Source organism: Rhynchophorus ferrugineus, unplaced genomic scaffold (genome assembly GCF_030347505.1).
Source record: "Rhynchophorus ferrugineus isolate W39M unplaced genomic scaffold, kcgeb_rfMv2 rfM1, whole genome shotgun sequence".
In the NCBI taxonomy this organism is placed as follows: domain Eukaryota; kingdom Metazoa; phylum Arthropoda; class Insecta; order Coleoptera; family Curculionidae; genus Rhynchophorus; species Rhynchophorus ferrugineus.
Window position 1 is genome coordinate 85333043 of NW_027472580.1, and position 19259 is coordinate 85352301.

General features: G+C 30.8%; 1 protein-coding gene across 8 annotated transcripts in view; it reads right to left on the minus strand.

Annotated features, from left to right (window-relative positions):
* Positions 1-19259, minus strand: part of LOC143191328 (uncharacterized) — a 144538-nt gene that overhangs the window by 14967 nt on the left and 110312 nt on the right. For 6 of the 8 annotated variants that reach the window (XM_076396280.1, XM_076396291.1, XM_076396274.1 and 3 more), the window contains one exon: positions 7818-7952. In XM_076396280.1, the coding sequence (XP_076252395.1) occupies positions 7818-7952 (135 nt within the window). Of the gene's footprint in view, positions 1-7817; positions 7953-10533; positions 10618-11750; positions 11892-19259 lie in introns of those variants that run through there. The other 2 variants (XM_076396318.1, XM_076396299.1) reach the window with 2 other exon arrangements.

Below are 19259 nucleotides of genomic sequence, written 5' to 3' on the forward strand. Positions count from 1 at the left end.
TATAAGATATAGATGACTATAGCTCGCCCAACAAAACAGCCACTTCACGTCGGAATGTTGCCGCATTAATTTAGAATCAAACAACAGCATTCAAACAGTATTGGTTGTTTTATTGGTCGGGCTACTCGAGTGATTTGTTAGAAACGCACCACTGGAGGTTAAATAATGATCTGTGTCTGCGAATTAACTTTGAAGGATATAAAATAGACAACGTAACATATTCTATCAACAGTAAATCGCCAAACAGAAAACAACTTTTGTGGCGTGTCATTCAGCTTCGAAGTTCTTTCAATGATGAACAAAGTGTTACAAAGAATATACTTCGTCGATAAAAATGTCTTAGAAAGAATAAAAGAACATTCAGGCCAAAAGAATATTAAAAAAGAGGACTTGGAAGCTCGAACCGAATGAACACATCATGTAGCATAAGTGTAGATTCAAACTAATGCCTTTCGAATCGAATATGGTAAGAATAAATATCAATTAAAAACAGTATGACTGTGACAAAGTGATATTACAAAAAACAAAGTTCGATCAACACGCTTCCATTTTCATGAAGATACTAAAAAAGGAGGTTTTGATCGAATTTAATTAGAAAAATTAAAAAGTGTTGTGACTAGTGATGAACAACCCTTATATATCAAAATGTGAAAATCCTTCAAAATTAATTAGTCGCCCATTATAATTAACATAGTAGCACTAACCTGTTTTTTAGGATTATTTCTCGCCTGTTCCTGAAAAAAGTGTATAAGTGTTGAATTAAAATAGCCTAAATATTATTTGATAATATCCATTATCTAAGATTTAAAAACATCAGTCCTTTGGGTTTTCAATTATATTCAATAATTTTCAATTATTTTCAATAACTGAAAGATACATTTGATCGATTAGCAGAAAGTAAACTGTAGCTTTAATATGATATGTAATTTTAGAGCATACTGATATTTGATCAGACTCCATAAATTACAAATACACAATCCTTGACGCCCTAGAAAAATGCTAAACATTAAAACTATAAATCACATTTGGAAATGAAACCATATTTTGTCAATCTGAACAATTATTAAATAACTATTCAACGTAAGACCTAATAATTGCAATCAGAGAAACTGCACCTGTAATATTATAAGCAAAATGAAATAATAATAAGATCAGTTCCTGAAATGATCATAGTTCAAAATTCATAGGTTTCGGTGGCATCACCGTTAATAACGACAATTTCTTTATGTCGGTTGATCTTTATTAGTATATACAAAAGCTTAAAATTGATCATTCATAAGCTTGTGGAAGCATATGGTTATGCAACTCTATTATATCCCGACTATCGAGCTTGATTTTAAATCTTTGAAAGTGGTCATATTGATGCCGCATATAGGAAAGTCGAAAAAAAAACATAAGTTGTGAATATTAATAGACGCAAACGTCAAGAGTTGGTCAGCCAATAATAGAAAAACGTTTGCAATAGGAAGGATATTAATAAGGACATAGATATCCAAAAAGAAGGCCAATGGTTACGACACCAGTCTAGCTCATAGCTCATTTTGTTCAAAAAGTTATTATTTTAGTAGTGAGACTTGTTGAGAGATGCGTCATTAAGTAATTGAATCAATCAACTGAGTAGTCTGAATGAAGATTTACTTCGGAAAGGTCCAAAAAATAGCGAACAATAGACGTAGTGAGAATTAATGAGGAAATGACTAGTGTTGACAAGCTATTGTAAATATCTATTGGGATCCAGCAGTACTTGGGATTAATAATACAGGAGAAAAAAGTAGTATCTACCTATGAAGTAATAAGCCGAATCAGCTGCAAGCTTTGAAGCCTTTCAAATGTAATGCTTCAGGAATATTCTAAATGTTTTTTTCTGAATTGTAAGAAATAACGTCATTGTATTAAGGTAGGACAATTAATGCACAATAATGGCTTGGGTATGACTATAAATGTCACAGATTTCTATCGCCAAATCGACCTAAAATCGTCAATTATGGCTGGACATAGTGAAGAATATTCGAAATCCTAGCAGACCAACAGCGGCGTATTGGTTGAGAAGTGGACAGGTTCAGAATTGAGAAGTGAACTTGTTGAAAGATAGTACTTAACAAAATTGCAAAAAGGATAAAATATATTAATTTCCAAGAACCATTTCTTTTGTTATTTCTTTTGTTAACAGAAATTTTTGTTTTAAAGCTGTGGAAGGGCTCGAGCATGTTTGCTAGCGTATTGTATCTAGTAGGCATCATAAACCCTGTATAATAATGTATTTTTTGGGAAAACCGAGTCTCCGCAATAATAGCTACATCTATGTGATTTGTTGCCAAAAATAGTTCTAGTTCCTGAACCCGCTGATTTAGTCCATTTCCTTTCCATGTTACAAATCTTGAGAACGAAAGCAATTTCATCATGTGACGACCATAAAGCAGTTGTAGTTTTCTGCGTTTTTGTTGCGTTTAGAGAAAGATTTGTGAAAATCATGTATAGCAATGTTCGCAAAAAAGAACGAAAAGAACTACAGTAAATTATGAATTTCTCTGGGTATAGAAGAAATAATTTAATTGATCCTACCTTGTATCCATTTTTCTCTTTAATGTCTTATTTCTCCGAAAAAGAATTATTTTCATTTTATTTAATTATATTTTTTGAATACATAACAGGTCAATTAAAAAGTCCCCGGCCTATCATAGTAAAACATATTTTTTTGGCAAAATTAGTTTTTTTTTATTCAACATAATTCCCTTTGAGGGTGATGCACTGATTATAGCGAACCTCCAATTTTTCGATACCATTTTTGTAGTACGATTTGTCCTTTGCTTCAAAATAGGCCTCAGTTTCGGCGATTACCTCTTCATTCGACGAAAATTTGTTCCCATCGAGCATTCTTTTGAGATCTGAGAACAGGAAATAGTTGCTGAGGGCCAGATCTGGAGAATACGGTGGATGAGGAAGCAATTCGAAGCCCAATTCATGGATTTTTTTCATCGTTTTTACTGACTTGTAACACGGTGCATTGTCTTGGTGAAGCAGCACTTTCTTTTTCTTCAAATGCGGCCGTTTCGTCTTTTAAACGGTCCAATAACGCTATGTATTTGTCGCTGTTGATGGTATTTCCCTTTTAAGGTAGTCAATGAAAATTATTCCAAGCGCATCACAAATACAGACGCCATAACCTTGCCAGCCGACTGTTGCGTTTTTCCACGCTTTGGAGCGGGTTCGTCGTGTGTGTCCAATCGGATGACTGTCGATTGGACTTGGACTTCGGAGTGAAATGATGGAGTCATGTTTCTGTGACAATCACATATCGACGCGCAAACTCGCATTTATTACGCTTGATCATCTTCAAACACTGTTTCGAATCATAAACTCGTCGTTGTTGAGCTCTCGCGGCACCCACTTTGCACAGAGTTTCCTCATACCCAAATATTCGTGAATCATATGATGTACACGTATAGTTGATATCTTTAAAGTATCTGCTATTTCATTCAATTTCAATTTACGGTCATTCAAAATCATATTGTGGATTTTTTAAATGTTTCCGCGGTAACAACCTCTTTTGGGCGTCCACTGCGTTCACTAATGCTAATTTCACCACGTCTATACTTAGCATACTAATCTTTGTTGGTTGATTTGCCCGGGACAGTGTCCGGAAACTCATGTTTTTGCTTCAACTGTATTTTTTCCTTTCAAAAAGCAATATTTTATCAACACGCAAAATTCCTTTTTATCCATTCTTTTCACAATAACAAAAGTTGCTCTACTCAAAATGCTATAATTCACAAACTAATGATCCGACAGCTATCAAATTTATACGCATCTTTTGAGGTTTAGTGCTAAATAAAAAACATATGGATTTAATTCTAGTAGCGCCATCTATGTGTCAGGTCGGAGACTTTTCAATTGACCTGTTATATATTACATAAATAACTATGTAACAAAATATAATATAAAAATAATAAAATAATAAAGACCATGTTTTCCGAATGAGAGATGTTGTTTAGAAGAGAAGTGATTGAAAATAATTTCGGGGGTATTCTCCAGATCTAGAATCAACGCGTGGCTGCGAAATCTGTCAAGCTATAGTTTAGAATAAACGCGCATGAGTTGTTCCGACCAATCCGCATGCACGACAATGTCCTTTTACGGTCGTCTGTTTTTCTGCCATCGTTACAGACGCCGGCCGAATATGCGATCGATTTCGGTTTGAGCAAAATTAAAATATCAAGCTACTTCCGCCGAAACAACGCGAAAATCTACCTGGCAGCCTTTGGTCGCCTCATCGTTGTCCGAAAAACATATTCAAATTCGAGACATCGCCTCGAACTCGGACTCGAAAACCCGAAACGGAACGGATAAAATTCACGAATCGCGCCGCTGCTCATTGTACATTCGTCGTTTTGTAACGCGCCGAATAAAAAAAATCAGTTCAAAGCAAACAGTTATGTTGCCGAGTACGTCGTCGTCTATAGAAACCACGTCGATTTGTATTGCGAATCGTGTTATTTTATCAGTATAATAAAATAAACGTTCGTTAAAAATTCTAGAACATACAATCAGTGGTTTCCGCAAATATTTGCTGTATTTCTTTACTGTTTCTCAAGTTTACAACTCATGGAAAATCATTAATCTTCCATCTCAATGAATGTTGATGACATCAATGAATAATCCTACTCCAACCAACCAACAATCACAAAAATATTCCTGTAATAACATTAAAGGACATATAAAATTGTTTGCCCTTTTCTGTATTGACCGGGTATGGCATTTGGGATTAATTTACAAAATGAGCAAATTGCTACCGAGGAATTACTGACCACTGCAGGAATCATATCTTTTCCAATGAAAATTTAGAGCCTCGCAGGGTGGTGTTTTGGGACCACTCCTGTATTTGATCTATAGTATTGACATCACAACAACAAAAGAAATAGTACTTGGTATCTGCCCAACGCTGTAGAAAAAGCCAACAAGACCTACAAACCGACTAGAGACTGGAAAATGCCGCTTAATGACTCCAAATCTGTCCATATTAATTTCTAGTTGCGGCTAAATGACCAAAATTTGATTGTATCACTTGACGGATACCCGATATCTCAAACAGAATTAGCTAAATACCTCAGAATATATCTCGATAGTAGGTTAAATTGGAAACATCATGTTAGACAAGAAGCAGAACAGATTAGGCTCATAGTCTAATCAATCAACAAATCATGTTAAGAAAAAAATTTTTTAATAGATTTTTTTCAGTTGAAGCTTCATTGTGAAAAATCAGTGCAATGTATTTTATTCAAAGTATTGTCTATCGATCCAACTTAATATACAATAACATCATCCTTTAAAATTAATTTATAGGCCTGGTACTTGTTCCGACATTAGCCCTATCTTACCAGCGTTTTATTTAAGAATATACAAAAAAATGGACAGACTATTGGATAGCAGGAACGATGGAAAAAAGCTGCTACTATCGATTGATAATACTTTGAATAAAATGCGTTGTGTCGATTTTTCACAAAAAGCTTCAGATTTAAAAAAATACCCGGTTGCGGATGCTATAGACATGCGGAAGCGACAAAATATATCAATATATTCATATGTAATTCTTTTGAAACTATATATAGCCCGGCCAATAACACAGCCAATGCATGTTATCAAAATGTATGGCGTCAGTACGTGACAATGTTGCCGCATCAAATATGACTTTTGGTTTAAAAGGGTTGGCGGTTTATAAAGTTTAATTATTATAACTAATGTTTTGAAGAATTTTGAAGAGATTCGGCAACATCTCCCACCACCACCAACCCAATACGAATGTTATATGTTGAATCGGTTTAATATCCCAAAACATGAGACAGCATAAAGTCTCTTTTTTTGTTTTAAACGAATTTTACAAATTTACAAACTTCAATTCGCTATATACTCCACCTATATGCATCGGCTTTTTTGGACGATTTACCGGTAACTTTGATAAAGCCCTAACATGTCACAAATCCCGTAATTTACAAACGATAATTATCACTGATTAACACGAAGGAGAACGAGACAAATGGCAGTTTAAAAAATCAAGAAATGTTAATGTTAAAATTGCCATATAAATAATTGAAAAAATAAAGAGCAATAAACTCAATGAAAATAGAGGCTTGCTATTATATCAAAAAAACCGAAAGGAAAAAATTACGAACCGACACATCCACCTACACAAACGTAGAAAGTGTGATAGTATATGTTACCTGACACACATTTACAAAATTACAAATAGCCATATTTATACGAATGCGTACCAAATAACCTATGAGAAGTTAATAAAAAAGGAACATCTAATTTCCGAAGCTGGATACCAACCTGGTCAATCACGAAATGACCGATTTATTTCAGATTTTCTACTATAGTCGGTAAACAAACACAAACATTGATTTGGCTAGAGCGGTATTTCAATTCATGACGACTTAGTGACGAAGTTCATGGGGAATTTTAGAGTGTGAAGAGAGTAGTAGTGAGTAGAGAGTGGATTTCAATTTCCAACATTACTAAGCAGTTGATGGATGTTTTGGTACAAGAAGTACAATGAGTCACTATTCCGTTAAGGAATACAGCCTTGAACTGTATATTTAAAATATAATAATAAAATCTGCACAAAAACAGTATCAATGTATTTACTGTGATATATTAACTTCGATGATTGTGTATTATAATTATTTAAAAAAAAGAAACTTGACTAAATATTAATTACTTCCAAATTACGATAAAATAACTTGAAATTAATAAAATGTAAGAAAAAGGAAGGAAGTTTAAGAAAATAAAATAAACTGGTAATTTAATCGAAATTAAACTAGAACAAATTCAGAAAGCTTTGTTCAACAGCTATTACCATCCAAATATATATTTAAGTATTATTTGGAAAAAGTTCGGGGAAAAGTATCGTAGTTGATGAAGTATTAGAGTTAGGAGTTACATATATGCTTCGAAAACGAATTAGGAAACAGCAAAACGATGCAAATAATTTTACAATTGTGAGCTGTCCGGACATAGGCTTTGGTTGTTTTCTCAGAGGATAGGCCCTGGATATTTGAGAGAAAAAAGGGCGTATTATGCCAGATTGTAAGATGTGATGTGAATAACTCGAACAACTTGCCACATATTACCGTTAAAACATCGACACGCTTTTAATTCACATACATAAATAGTCATTATATCCTGAAACAGTGACTACTTGGTGTAAATTTCGCAAAAGCGATATTGAAAATGATGCTCTGGTGTATGCACAATATTAATGCATTTAAGTATAATACCCATCGAACTATCAGTGAATTAAAGCCAAAGACAATGGAGAATATGCTGCAAAATTGGGTTAACGGACTGGGTTATTGCCAAGCCCAAGTCGGGACAACCATTTAAATTTAAATAAAATTGTTTTCCATGGCTAATCGAGTGCTGTATTCTATCGAATAAAGCATCACTCAAAAAAAATTACAGATGTAGTTTCAACAATATTATCAAAACAAAAAGAGATGAAATCATATGTATATCTACAAAATATAGCGAAAGCTTAAAATTACAGTTTACGTATCGTGGAGAGTATCGAACTGTTATGTAAAGCAAAACTTCACACTTGAGATTTGATAAAATTTACCGAATTTCTCAATCAAAATCCATACCTAATACTATTCAGCTGTAAAAAGCCTTTGTTATACAATACATAATAATTGTTTACGTAGTACAACATTAATTATCAATTATTAAAATTAACGAACAAAATATAAACTAATTTAAATGATAATTAAAAATAGTATTATTTTGGATGAATGCATTTTGATGATATTTACAGTGCTTACCGAAAATTTCGTCAGGCCTTCATTTTGATGGGATCCGTGCTGTTGCGTCGTGCATTGTAACTTGACAGGTGGTTCATAATTGTCAAGAGGCCCTGGTTCCAATTCATCGGCGCTTCGTTTGAGAAATTTTTGTTGCTGAAATTGAAATAAAAATGTTATTATACGAAAGATCAACAATAATACCGAACAACAAATGAAGAGAGAGTTTGATTATAGTTTGAACCATTACCAGGATAAAAATTTAAGAGCTTTCTATCACCGCAACATAATTGTAAAGATCTTCAAATAATAGGCATTCATTATGAATGCACGTATTTCAGATTTCGATGAAACTCCTAATGATATTTCCTTACTAATTTAAATCAATCTGAAATAAGTGATAGAGAAACATTCAATCTCAATAATCATCGATATAGAGCAATTATTCCGACGAACTCCTTAAGTTATGGAATATTCTTATGGCCTCCTAGGAGGCAAGTAATGGTGAAAATGTTGATAATGCCTGTATCCATGAAAATTGTTTTTCACGAAGGAATTTCATGTGAATATTAACGGGAGCTAAATCTGGCGAATAATCAAGATGTTCAAATAATTTATACATTTATACTTTTATTCGCTGATTTTAGCTATGGTTATTTGGGCTCTCTGAGCTGGTTCTTTACTTTTATTGAGTTTTATTTTTCAGTAAACTTTATAGTATTCTGTGAAAGCCGTTTTATACGAATCTTAGTAACAAATTAGTCCAAAAAATTCCTAATAATAAATTTATAATTTTATAAGTTTGGTGGTAAAATTGATTTTGTATCGCACAAAGTGACCTTATCTTGAAAAATACTTTTTTGGTCAATTTCTTGCTTGCTCAGTAGTCAGCAAGAAGGTTAGATATGATATACTAAGAGATTTAAGCCAGGTTTATTTTACTGCGATATAGGAAGTGATATATACAGCAACGATCTAAAGGAAATGTGGTTGAATGGCGTATTGTGATTGGCGGTGAAAAGTAAATCTACTACAGTAATCCCAAATATAAAAGCCATGGTTTAGTCCGAGTAGAAACTGGTACCGCAAATGTCTGCCGACGTCAGTGATTACAAACTCAATTTCTTCTCAATAAATATGGATTTATAAAGAGACAAAATGATCAGAATACATGCAATCACCAATATTTCAATAACGCAAACATATTATTTATTTTATTACATTAATAGTTTTATAACTGTTTTTAAATTTAATTTAATTTTTAAATATATACGTTCATGTAGTGTAAAACCTCGAACAAAAAGTCGCACATGTGCAGAAAAACAAATTAAAAGCTTAAAGCTATATATAAAAATTTAATGTCACAAATTTATTAAGAATGTAAAGTAAATTCTAACAATTTCAAGTAAATGACATGACTCATAAATTTTGTAACATTATTCAAATTGTATTAACATATTCCAATATATTAAAAAAGTTATATCAGCAACAATTTAATTAAATATATATATATATATATATATATATATATATATATATGTTATTGTAATATAATATTTATTATATTAAATTTATATAATTGATTATAATTATTATATATAAATTTATTCAAGGATTTCCAATAAATGATGGAACTAACCAGAAAATCTGTAACAATATTCAAGACACCATTACATAAAAAATATATTAATAATAATTTCATTAGTCTATCGATATTGGGACTATTGGAAAAGTTTTATATCACAAATAAGTTAGGTTATAACCAAATCATATAGTATAAAACGCTATATTATGAGGCTGAGCATCAGCCAACAACATAACGTTCAAATATTAACGATTCTTCTAAAGACATTTTTAACCGAATAAATGTAATTTTTATTTATATTCTTTAATTTAAATAAGGCTACAGATACGATACACAAAGAAGATTTTAGAAGCACATTTGGACGGTGAATTTGGTGTAGACCACAAAAAAAGGTTGTGAAAGGCCAATAATACATAATGTTTAGGCCTAATTAAATCATAATGGCAAATGGTTATCACTTTAGGTACGTATGACATGATGATAGTATAAAAATTATGGAAAAAGCATGTATTAATAGCAACTGATAGATCGAGATCTGAGAACATAGAATGTAACGCTTAAAGAATTTTAAATGGTAATGAATAAAAGATAACAAAAGCCATGGTGTTGGGAGTAATAGAAGAAGTATATATCCATATAAAAACATTTATAAAGGTGTTTAAAGATTTGGGTATCTAAATCGAATGTAATGAAACTCAAGAGAAGAAAATGGATGCCAGAATTGGAAAAACCACGAATAAACACTTTTCTATTTATAGCAAAATATAAAAGGTGCTATATAGAGCACAAAAAGAAATACACGAAAGTCAATACATAAAAATATAGTGTAAAAAAATTATGTAATTACTACGATCTTCGTATTCTCAGCGAGAAAGTGCGTGAAACATTTATAATTTCCATAGTATCAAAGGAAACCCGGCCGCTTACTGATTATTTATATTATTTGTTATTTTTGCACGATTACCAATATACGAACCATTTATTATCAACATGATAGTTTATGTACACTTAAAATGTAAAAAATAACCTAATCATAATTATTAATTGGTTGCATTCTACACATTCGCTTCGTTTAGATTAACATTTTTGGAGCTAATCAAGTATACATTTTTAAAAATTGGCGCACACATTCAACAATTTTTCTATACTTACAGAATTTTCAGTATAGCTCGCCTGAGCCCTCTTAATATTCGTCACTAATTGTCCGTTGTAAGTATACATCATTAATTTCACTCACACTTTACTTTTGAACTAAATCGAGACTGATTATCGCAGTTCGAGGACTGATAATAAACTAAAACGTACCCCTTGCAGTAGTTGTATTGAAGAATTATAAAGGAGAAATTTTTACGATACTGCAATAATACAATTATTTCTCTACCTACTATGATCATTACTAGTTTTTTTCCTCCAATAGAATTTTATTAGCACAAATACGATAAACAACCTTTATTTCCTCTTCTGTATATTTTCGTAGAGAAGTATGGATAGTTGGAATGTTTACATTTTTGCATACGACATTTTTGTCTTTTAATCAATCTCCAGCGCGTAAAACTGACGAAAATATCTTCTGATAAAATTAAGTAATAGTTTTAAATTATTTAATATTTAAGTAATAGTTTGAAAATTATTGTTATATTACCAATAAAAAAATAATACATAATATTAATATAACTGGAAAATTAAATTTTTATTCATAGAATGAGTTACGTTAACGTTAAAATAGCCCTATTTTAATTACCTTCCCTCGTTATTATAATATGTACAAAAATGATTCCGAAATGAATAACATGAATTAACACGAAAATATTAACATTATTTTTACTTGTTTTTTTTTGTTACCTTACATATTACGTAAGACATTTCTTACAACTTTTCGAGTCCAGTTTCCCCTTTATTTTATAATACAACCTATAATTTCCTCAAAAGCCTTCGGCTTTTTGTATTATCCGAAACATCAAAGAAGTACAGAAATTGGTAGATGCATTGAATTTAACAATTTACACTATTTTCAATGAAATTTAAAGAAAAACTATATAAATAAAACTACTTGTAATTTCCATAAAAGCTTCCGGCCCCTTGTATTGTTCGAAACATATAATTTCCATTAGTATCAAAGCAAACTAGGCTCCTTAATGATTTTTTATATTATTTTTGAACTAATATCATATAAATATACGAACCATGTGTTATCAACACGATAGTTTATGTACACTTAAAATGTAAAAAAATAACCTAATCATAATTATAAATTGGTTGTGCTCTACACATTCGCTTCACAAACAAAGTTTAAATTAAGATATTTGAAGCTAATCACGTATAAATTTTTAAAAATTGACGCAAATATTCAATTTTTTATATATACTTACAGGATTGTCAGTACCGCTCGTTTGAGCGCTCTTCATTTCCTTCTTCACTAATTGTCCATTTTAAGTATACATTATTAATTTCACTCACACTTTACTATTGTACTAAATCAAGACTGATTATAACAGTTCGAGCATTGATACTAAACTAAAACGTACCCCTTTCAGTAGTTGTATTGAAGAATTGTAAAGGAGAAATGTTTACGATACTGCAATAATACAATTATTTCCCTACCTACTATGATCATTACTAGTTTTTTTCCTCCAATAGAATTTTATTAGCACAAATACGATAAACAACCTTTACCTCCTCTTCTGTATATTTTCGTACAGAAGTATGGATAGTTGGAATGTTTACATTTTTGCATACGACATTTTTGTCTTTTAATCAATCTCCAACTGACGAAAATATCTTCTGATAAAATTTAAGTAACAGTTTTAAAATTTTTGTTATATTACCAATAAAAAATAAAACACAATATTAATATAACCGAAAAATTAAATTTTTGTTCATAGAACGAGTTACGTTGACGTTAAAATAGTATATAATATTCACGTATACATTTTTAAAAATTGACGCAAAGATTCAATTTTTTTTATATACTTACAGGATTTTCAGTATCACTCGTTTGAACGCTTTTCATATCCTTCTTCACTAATTGTCCATAGTAAGTATACATTATTGATTTCACTCACCCACACTTTACTCTTGAACTAAGTCAAGACTCATCATTGCAGTTCGAGCACTGATGCTAAACTAAAACGTACCCCTTGCAATTATTGTATTTAAAGGAGACATTTTTACGATACTGCAATAATACAATTATTTCCCTACCTGCTGCAAACACGATAATCAAACTGATCCTATATTTTGTACGTTCCCGTACAAAAGTATGGATAGTTGGAATGTCTATATCTTTGTCTTTTAACCAATCTCCAACTTGACTCTTAAAATTGACGAAAATACCTTCTGATAAAGTTTAATTAATAGTTTAATTTTTTTGCTTATGTCATCAATAAAAATGCGTTATTCGGAATCCTTTATTCTTATCAGCGTTGAAATTATAATTAGTAAGTTTAAAGCGATTATTAAATGTTTACTATAAAAAAAGTAGTATACGAAAAATTACCATTGGTACCAAAATTGGTACTTAATCATTTTTTTAGGCTTAGTGTATTTTAGTGTCTTTAAAGGTCTATTAAAAATATTGCATTTATTGCAAATAAATTTCGATAATTTTTTCCTCCAATATATCGATATTTTTTACAAAATATCGAAATATCGATATTTTTCTCGCCGGCCGACACATCTACCATAAAGAAAGCGGACTTTTTGAAATCATAGTACCTCCTAATCTCTGGTGAAGGTATCATTCCTATATATTAATAGTTTGGATTCAGAATGGAATTATTTCTAAGCACTCGTACCTATCAAATTTAAGCTATTTTTATAAAATATGAACAAAAAATATCTAAATAGTAAACAAAACTTCAAAGAAAAAATGTCTACATTGTACCATGTTTAAATTACTCAAAAAATTACAAAGAAGTACCCAAATTGGTAGACAATATAAATTTATTAAGTTTAATATTTTTATTAAACTTCAAAGAAAAAAAAATCTAAAAAAATAGTACCATATATAATTTACTCAAAAGCCTTGGGCTGCTTGTATTTTCCGAAAGATCAAAGAAGCACGGAAATGGGTAGACGAATTGAACGTCATAAAAATTATCATTATCATTATATCGATACAATGGCGCCGTGTTGCCAAATGGACGGTTGAAAGTCTACAAGTAAACGTTGATAAAACCATGCGTCATCGAAATTTGTGACGTCAAAAGGTCACAATGTTGCCGCATCAACTCTTGAGTTTTAGTTCACTTTGGCTTTGACATACAACAAAATTCTAATCTAAACAAAATAATTGAACAAAAATGTTATCAAGTATAATTTATTTTAACATTATAGTACATCTAAAAACTACAGTTAGTTATACAGCCACAATAGTTTACAGGTTAGTTATAACCTCTTATAACCATAGAAAAAATAGAAATTTCACGGTATAGGCGACCTTGGGGAAATGTTTTGTTTAGTTCAATCAACTGTAGCGCTGCGATCGCAAATTGTGATTGGCTAGTTTAAATTCCTGGTGCCGCCACTAACATGAAATGTGATTGGTTGATCAAATTGTGTGGAATCAGCATTTTCTATGGTCGTCCATTTTTATGTTTGTTGTTTGTAGGTTATGGTTTTTGTTTAGATCACGAAATTTTCGTTTTACGTTGTGCATATTTTCTGTTTTACATTAATTATTATGGAGTAATAATATAAAAATTAATGACAATGCGTCAGTGTAGTAAAAGATGTAGTGTACCGGAGTAAAATTCTACTACGGAAATTAGACATCGTTTCCCAAAGAATGATCTCGCTCCTTTCCAAAAATGGGTTGATCAAGTAAATAGTAGTAAGTTACCTGGATAAACCACAATGCAAATATATCAACGTCATGGTGTTTGTTATGGACATTTTAGTGAAAAATTTAGAATTATCCTTCACGAACAGGTATTAAGGTAAATGCGTATCCATCATTGGTTTTATCAGGTACATATAAAATTATCTATCTACTACATGTCTGTTTATATATTTTTTGTTTACAGAAATTCAAAACCTTATGAAGATGTTAGTAGTAATAAAATTCAATTAATCTACCAAGTTGTTCGTATGCTGTCAATGTGATGTCTCTACATAAAGAAGTCTTACAAGAAGGTAACAATTAATATAACTGGATAATTAGTAGTAATAAATACTACTTTTAATTGTAAAATATCCCTAAAATATTTGCAATACTTTAACTTTTGGAACAATCAGTGTTCAATCATTTTATAGTAGAGGAATTATATATTTAAATTTGATTGCCTTGTTAAGAAAATATTTGTTATGGTGCCATCAATAAATTTAATTGCTACATTTAGGGGATTTATTACCTTAAAGATATCTATTTTGTCTAAATTTACAAGTAACTACATTTGTTTAAGAAATCTTAATCAAGATTGCTTAAAGAATTTTGTTGGATCTATTAGAGATCATGGAGGTAGAAACAGCATCCTTCCCCTAGTATGTTCGAGAAATTTTTAAAAGGGCTCATCACTTCAATTTTTTCACATCATTCTCCCGGAGAAAATTGTGAAGTAGATGAACATGTTAGATAACTTATATTCTTTTTTAACGGGAGATCTAGTACCACTTGAGGTTGTTAAATCACCAGTTGAGTCTATATTTTCAGTTCCAGAGAATTTTGCTCTGAGGAAAACGAGTCTAATATTGTATTTTAGTCTTATTTCAGGCTATTTAACAAAACTTCTGAAAAAGAGACAACATGCAATATTTGTCTATATTCTATATTAAGTAGTTCCACAGATTAAATACTCTAAAATCTAAATATTTTTAAAAAACACATAAATTTTTAGTGTTTCAACTGTCCAATCCATAATGATTTTCAAGACCAAATTTTAAATTATTATGAAGTGTGGTTGTATTTTTGGTTTAATGAAGTTAATGCAATATCAACAGGGAAGGATTTAAAGTTTACCTTCAATATATCAAGATAAGTTAGAACTCTAATAGATCCGATAAAATTGATGGCACTAAACATATATGGGAAGGCGTTATAGAAGAATTATAGATATTTTAATATTGCCGAGAATAGAGTTCATAATTGTTTTTTTTTTGCTTTTTGTTTATATATATTTATATTATTTACACTTATGTATATTTGTATAGGATTTTATTTTAATAAATTAATTTTAAAATTTAAATTTGATTTTTATTTAAATATTATTGGCCAATAAATGTGACGTCACAAAATAATCAGGGGAAATGGTAGACCAATCAAAGCAAAGTATTTTCCTTACAGGTTTCTACATAACTATTTTAAACTAACCAATCAAATTCGCGTTATCAGCGCCGCCAATGATTGGACTAAGCGAAACTTTGCCCCAGTACTTACCATTGCAGTTGCACACCCCTGCTTATCACTACTGCTTTCAAGAAATGTGCATACATCTGATAACTGGACGATTTTTACACACAACAAAATTTTAATCTAAATAAAATAAACAAAAATTATGTTATAAAATATAATGTATTTTAACATTATGACAGATCTAATGTATATATTATCGAAGGACTTGAAATTAAGTTCACAGTCATAATAGTTTGTAGGTTAGGGCTGTGTTTGATTATATTTACTTTAATCTGTTAATTTAATAATGTTAAAAAAATCTATACTTTTTATTTTAATAATTCTTATTCGATAATGTAATATATCTGTAGTAAAATGTCTGTAATCATGCTATAAAGTGTTAAAAACAAAGATTCAGTATTTTCCAATTAATAGTGGTACTGATGAGTTTCAACAGATACAGTCGTAGGGAAAAACATAGCTATAGATCATCCGGTACAATATGATCACAAAATAATTAAAGTCGGTCTACTTTTACAATATAAATTTTAAAAGGACGGCTCTACGTGAAATAGGTTTTGGGTAGGCCCATAGTACATGTTGTTTGTCCAGGTGTTTTACGTCAACAAACCTAAAACTTCGTCAATCTATTGCCAATTTATAACAAGCGCGTAACGAAATGAGTGTTAAAAAAATCTGTGTATTTTAATTTAATAATTCCTAGTCAAAAATATATCTGTATTAATTTCTATGTAACCACTTTTTGCTATAAATTATTCAATAAGTGCTTCCAATTTGGTCAGCGACGTCTATTGGTGAAAATGCGAAGTACCAATGTAGAAACATATTAAATTAGATGGTTATGACATTTTCGTACATGAAAACCATTTTTCACTTCAATATTATTGAGTTGCTCAAAATTGTATATTTGTCATTTACTACTTTTTCATCACTCAAAACACTTTACTTTTATTTATTAGATTCAGTATTTTCCAATTAATAGTGGTACTGACGAGTTTCAACAGATACAGTCGTAGGGAAAAGCATAGCTATAAATCATCCGGTACAATATGATCACAAAATAATTAACGGTTCTACGTGAAATAAGTTTTGGGTAGGCCCATAGTACCTGTTGTTTGTCCACGTGTTTTACGTCAACAAACCTAAAACTTCGTCTATCCAATGCCAAATTATAACAAGCGCGTAACCAAATAAGTGTTAAAAAAATCTGTACATTTTAATTTAATAATTCCTAGTCGATAATATAATCTATCTGTATTAATTTGTCTGTAACCACTTTATGCTATAAATTATTCAATTAGGTACTTGGATTTAGGTCAGCGATATCTATTGGTGAAAATGTGAAGTACCAATGTAGAAAACTATTAAATAAGATGGTTTCCGTATATGAAAACCATTTTTCCCTTCAATATTATTGAGTTGCTCAAAATTGTATTTTTGTCATTTATTACTTTTTCATTATTCAAAACATTTTACTTTTATTCTTTGTTTTGATGAAATGTGCTGCCGTACTAATGGGGACAACTATTATGGTTTTGACATTTATGTACATAAGAAACATTTTTCCGTTTAATATTATTGTTACTCAATTTTTTTAAAATTATTATTTTTACATTATTCACACGTCACTCATAACATTTTACATTTATTGTTTGTTTTGAAGAAATCTGCTACCGAAGCCTATCAAACCTTTTTAGAAAAGGATAACCCATTAAGAGAACCCTTGAACAAAACCTTTCATCGAGCTATTTTTTAAATTATTCGAAATTAGCGAAGTGATGCTTCGCAAGCGCGTGCCTCATTGATGCAAAAAGTTGATAATCGAACAGGGCAAAGTCTGAAGAATAAGGCGGGTACGATAATATGTCCCATCGAAGTACTTTCAACGCTTCCTTGGCCGAGTTTGTTTTATAAGAACGCTTTACCGTGCTCTCAGGCCCATTCTGGATGGTTTTCGAGTAATGTATGGTTCAAATTGATCATTTGCTCTCGTTAGCGATCACTATTAACCATTTCATCAGGTTTCAATAGTTCGTAATACACCACGCGACTCTGAAACGTAGAGCATTGTTTTGCGACAAAAACAATTTGGCCTTGGAGTCGATGGACGGGCTTCACCAAGTGATAACCATGATTTTTTGCGCTTAGGGTTTTCAAATAAATCCACTTTTCGTCATCTGTCACTATTCGACGCAGCAATTAATTCAGATCATACATTTGAAGTGTCTTGCGTGTCATCCAATTAATATGGCACCCATCGTCCCATCTTTTGGATTTTCCCATTGGGCTTTTTTCTTTTCATTAAATAAGAAATGTAATGCGTGCCGCACGTTTTCACGAAATTTGATATTTTCAAAGAGGTATAAAATCTATGACGGTGTTACTTTCAAACTACTTGTGTTACTTCTTTACTTCAAAATAAATTTCAGTCCAAAATATAGTAGAATAAAATGACATATGTATCAAAGTGTAACATTGCATCTTTATGCCTAGCGACACCTGTTTCGATTTTCCAGTACACTTGTGTGAACATTGTTGAGTACAATCTAGGTAGTTGAAATAATCAAAACATAATTCGAATGAATGTTGACATATGAACGATTTAAAAAAAATTGATTTTAAGACGACATTTTTATTGAGAATCGCCATTTCCAATTTGGAATCAGACCGATCAAATATCAAACCAATTTAACTGAACATAGATTTTCGGTGCGCTTTACTACCTGCTATTTAGTACTTTCCCTTTGTAAACGTATAGTTTTCTGCGTATTATTCCCTTACAGTTTTGGTTTGGTTTGGTTGCATTGCATATCAAATATTTTCATAGCGGATAGGAAATAACAGGAATGTTAAAACTCCAGCGATGATCAAATCCATACATTTTAATTTTAATACTTTTTTAAGTAACAGGTGGGGCAAAGTCCTGCTACCATTTTGATTGCGTGCCATATTGGTTATGTAGTGTTGCGTAGACATCCAAATTTTATTATAGATGATGTTGTGGCGTATATTCATATATATATGTGGCGTTTTTTAGTAGAAAAAGATAATTATTGCAAGATAAATTACAAATATTTTACAAAAATAATATGTATTATAAAAAATAATTAATAATGTATATATTCTATCCTAAATGGAGAACTAAAATTGTAAAAAATGTCTTAATGTCCAAACTTACGGCAAGTTGTCTTCAACACAGGACAGCTATGTAATTCTCTAAGATATCAATTCATTTATTCTGTTATACATTTCAACTGTGTTCGTCTGTTCTGTGTTAATATGAAGATTTTTTGACCTACTATGTAATTAAAGTCGTATACGTAAGAAGGTCTTTTTATAGATCTGAGATACTGAAATTGATAGTTTTATACGTTTTTATATTTCGTGTTAAGAGCATATAAGGACGAATTTCCCACTGAAGGACGAATTTCCCACTGAATGTTATACAAGATGTATATTAACAAAGTGGTCAATAGTTTAAAACAATAAATTTGGTATTTATCATAACGCATTTTTATAACTTCGATAT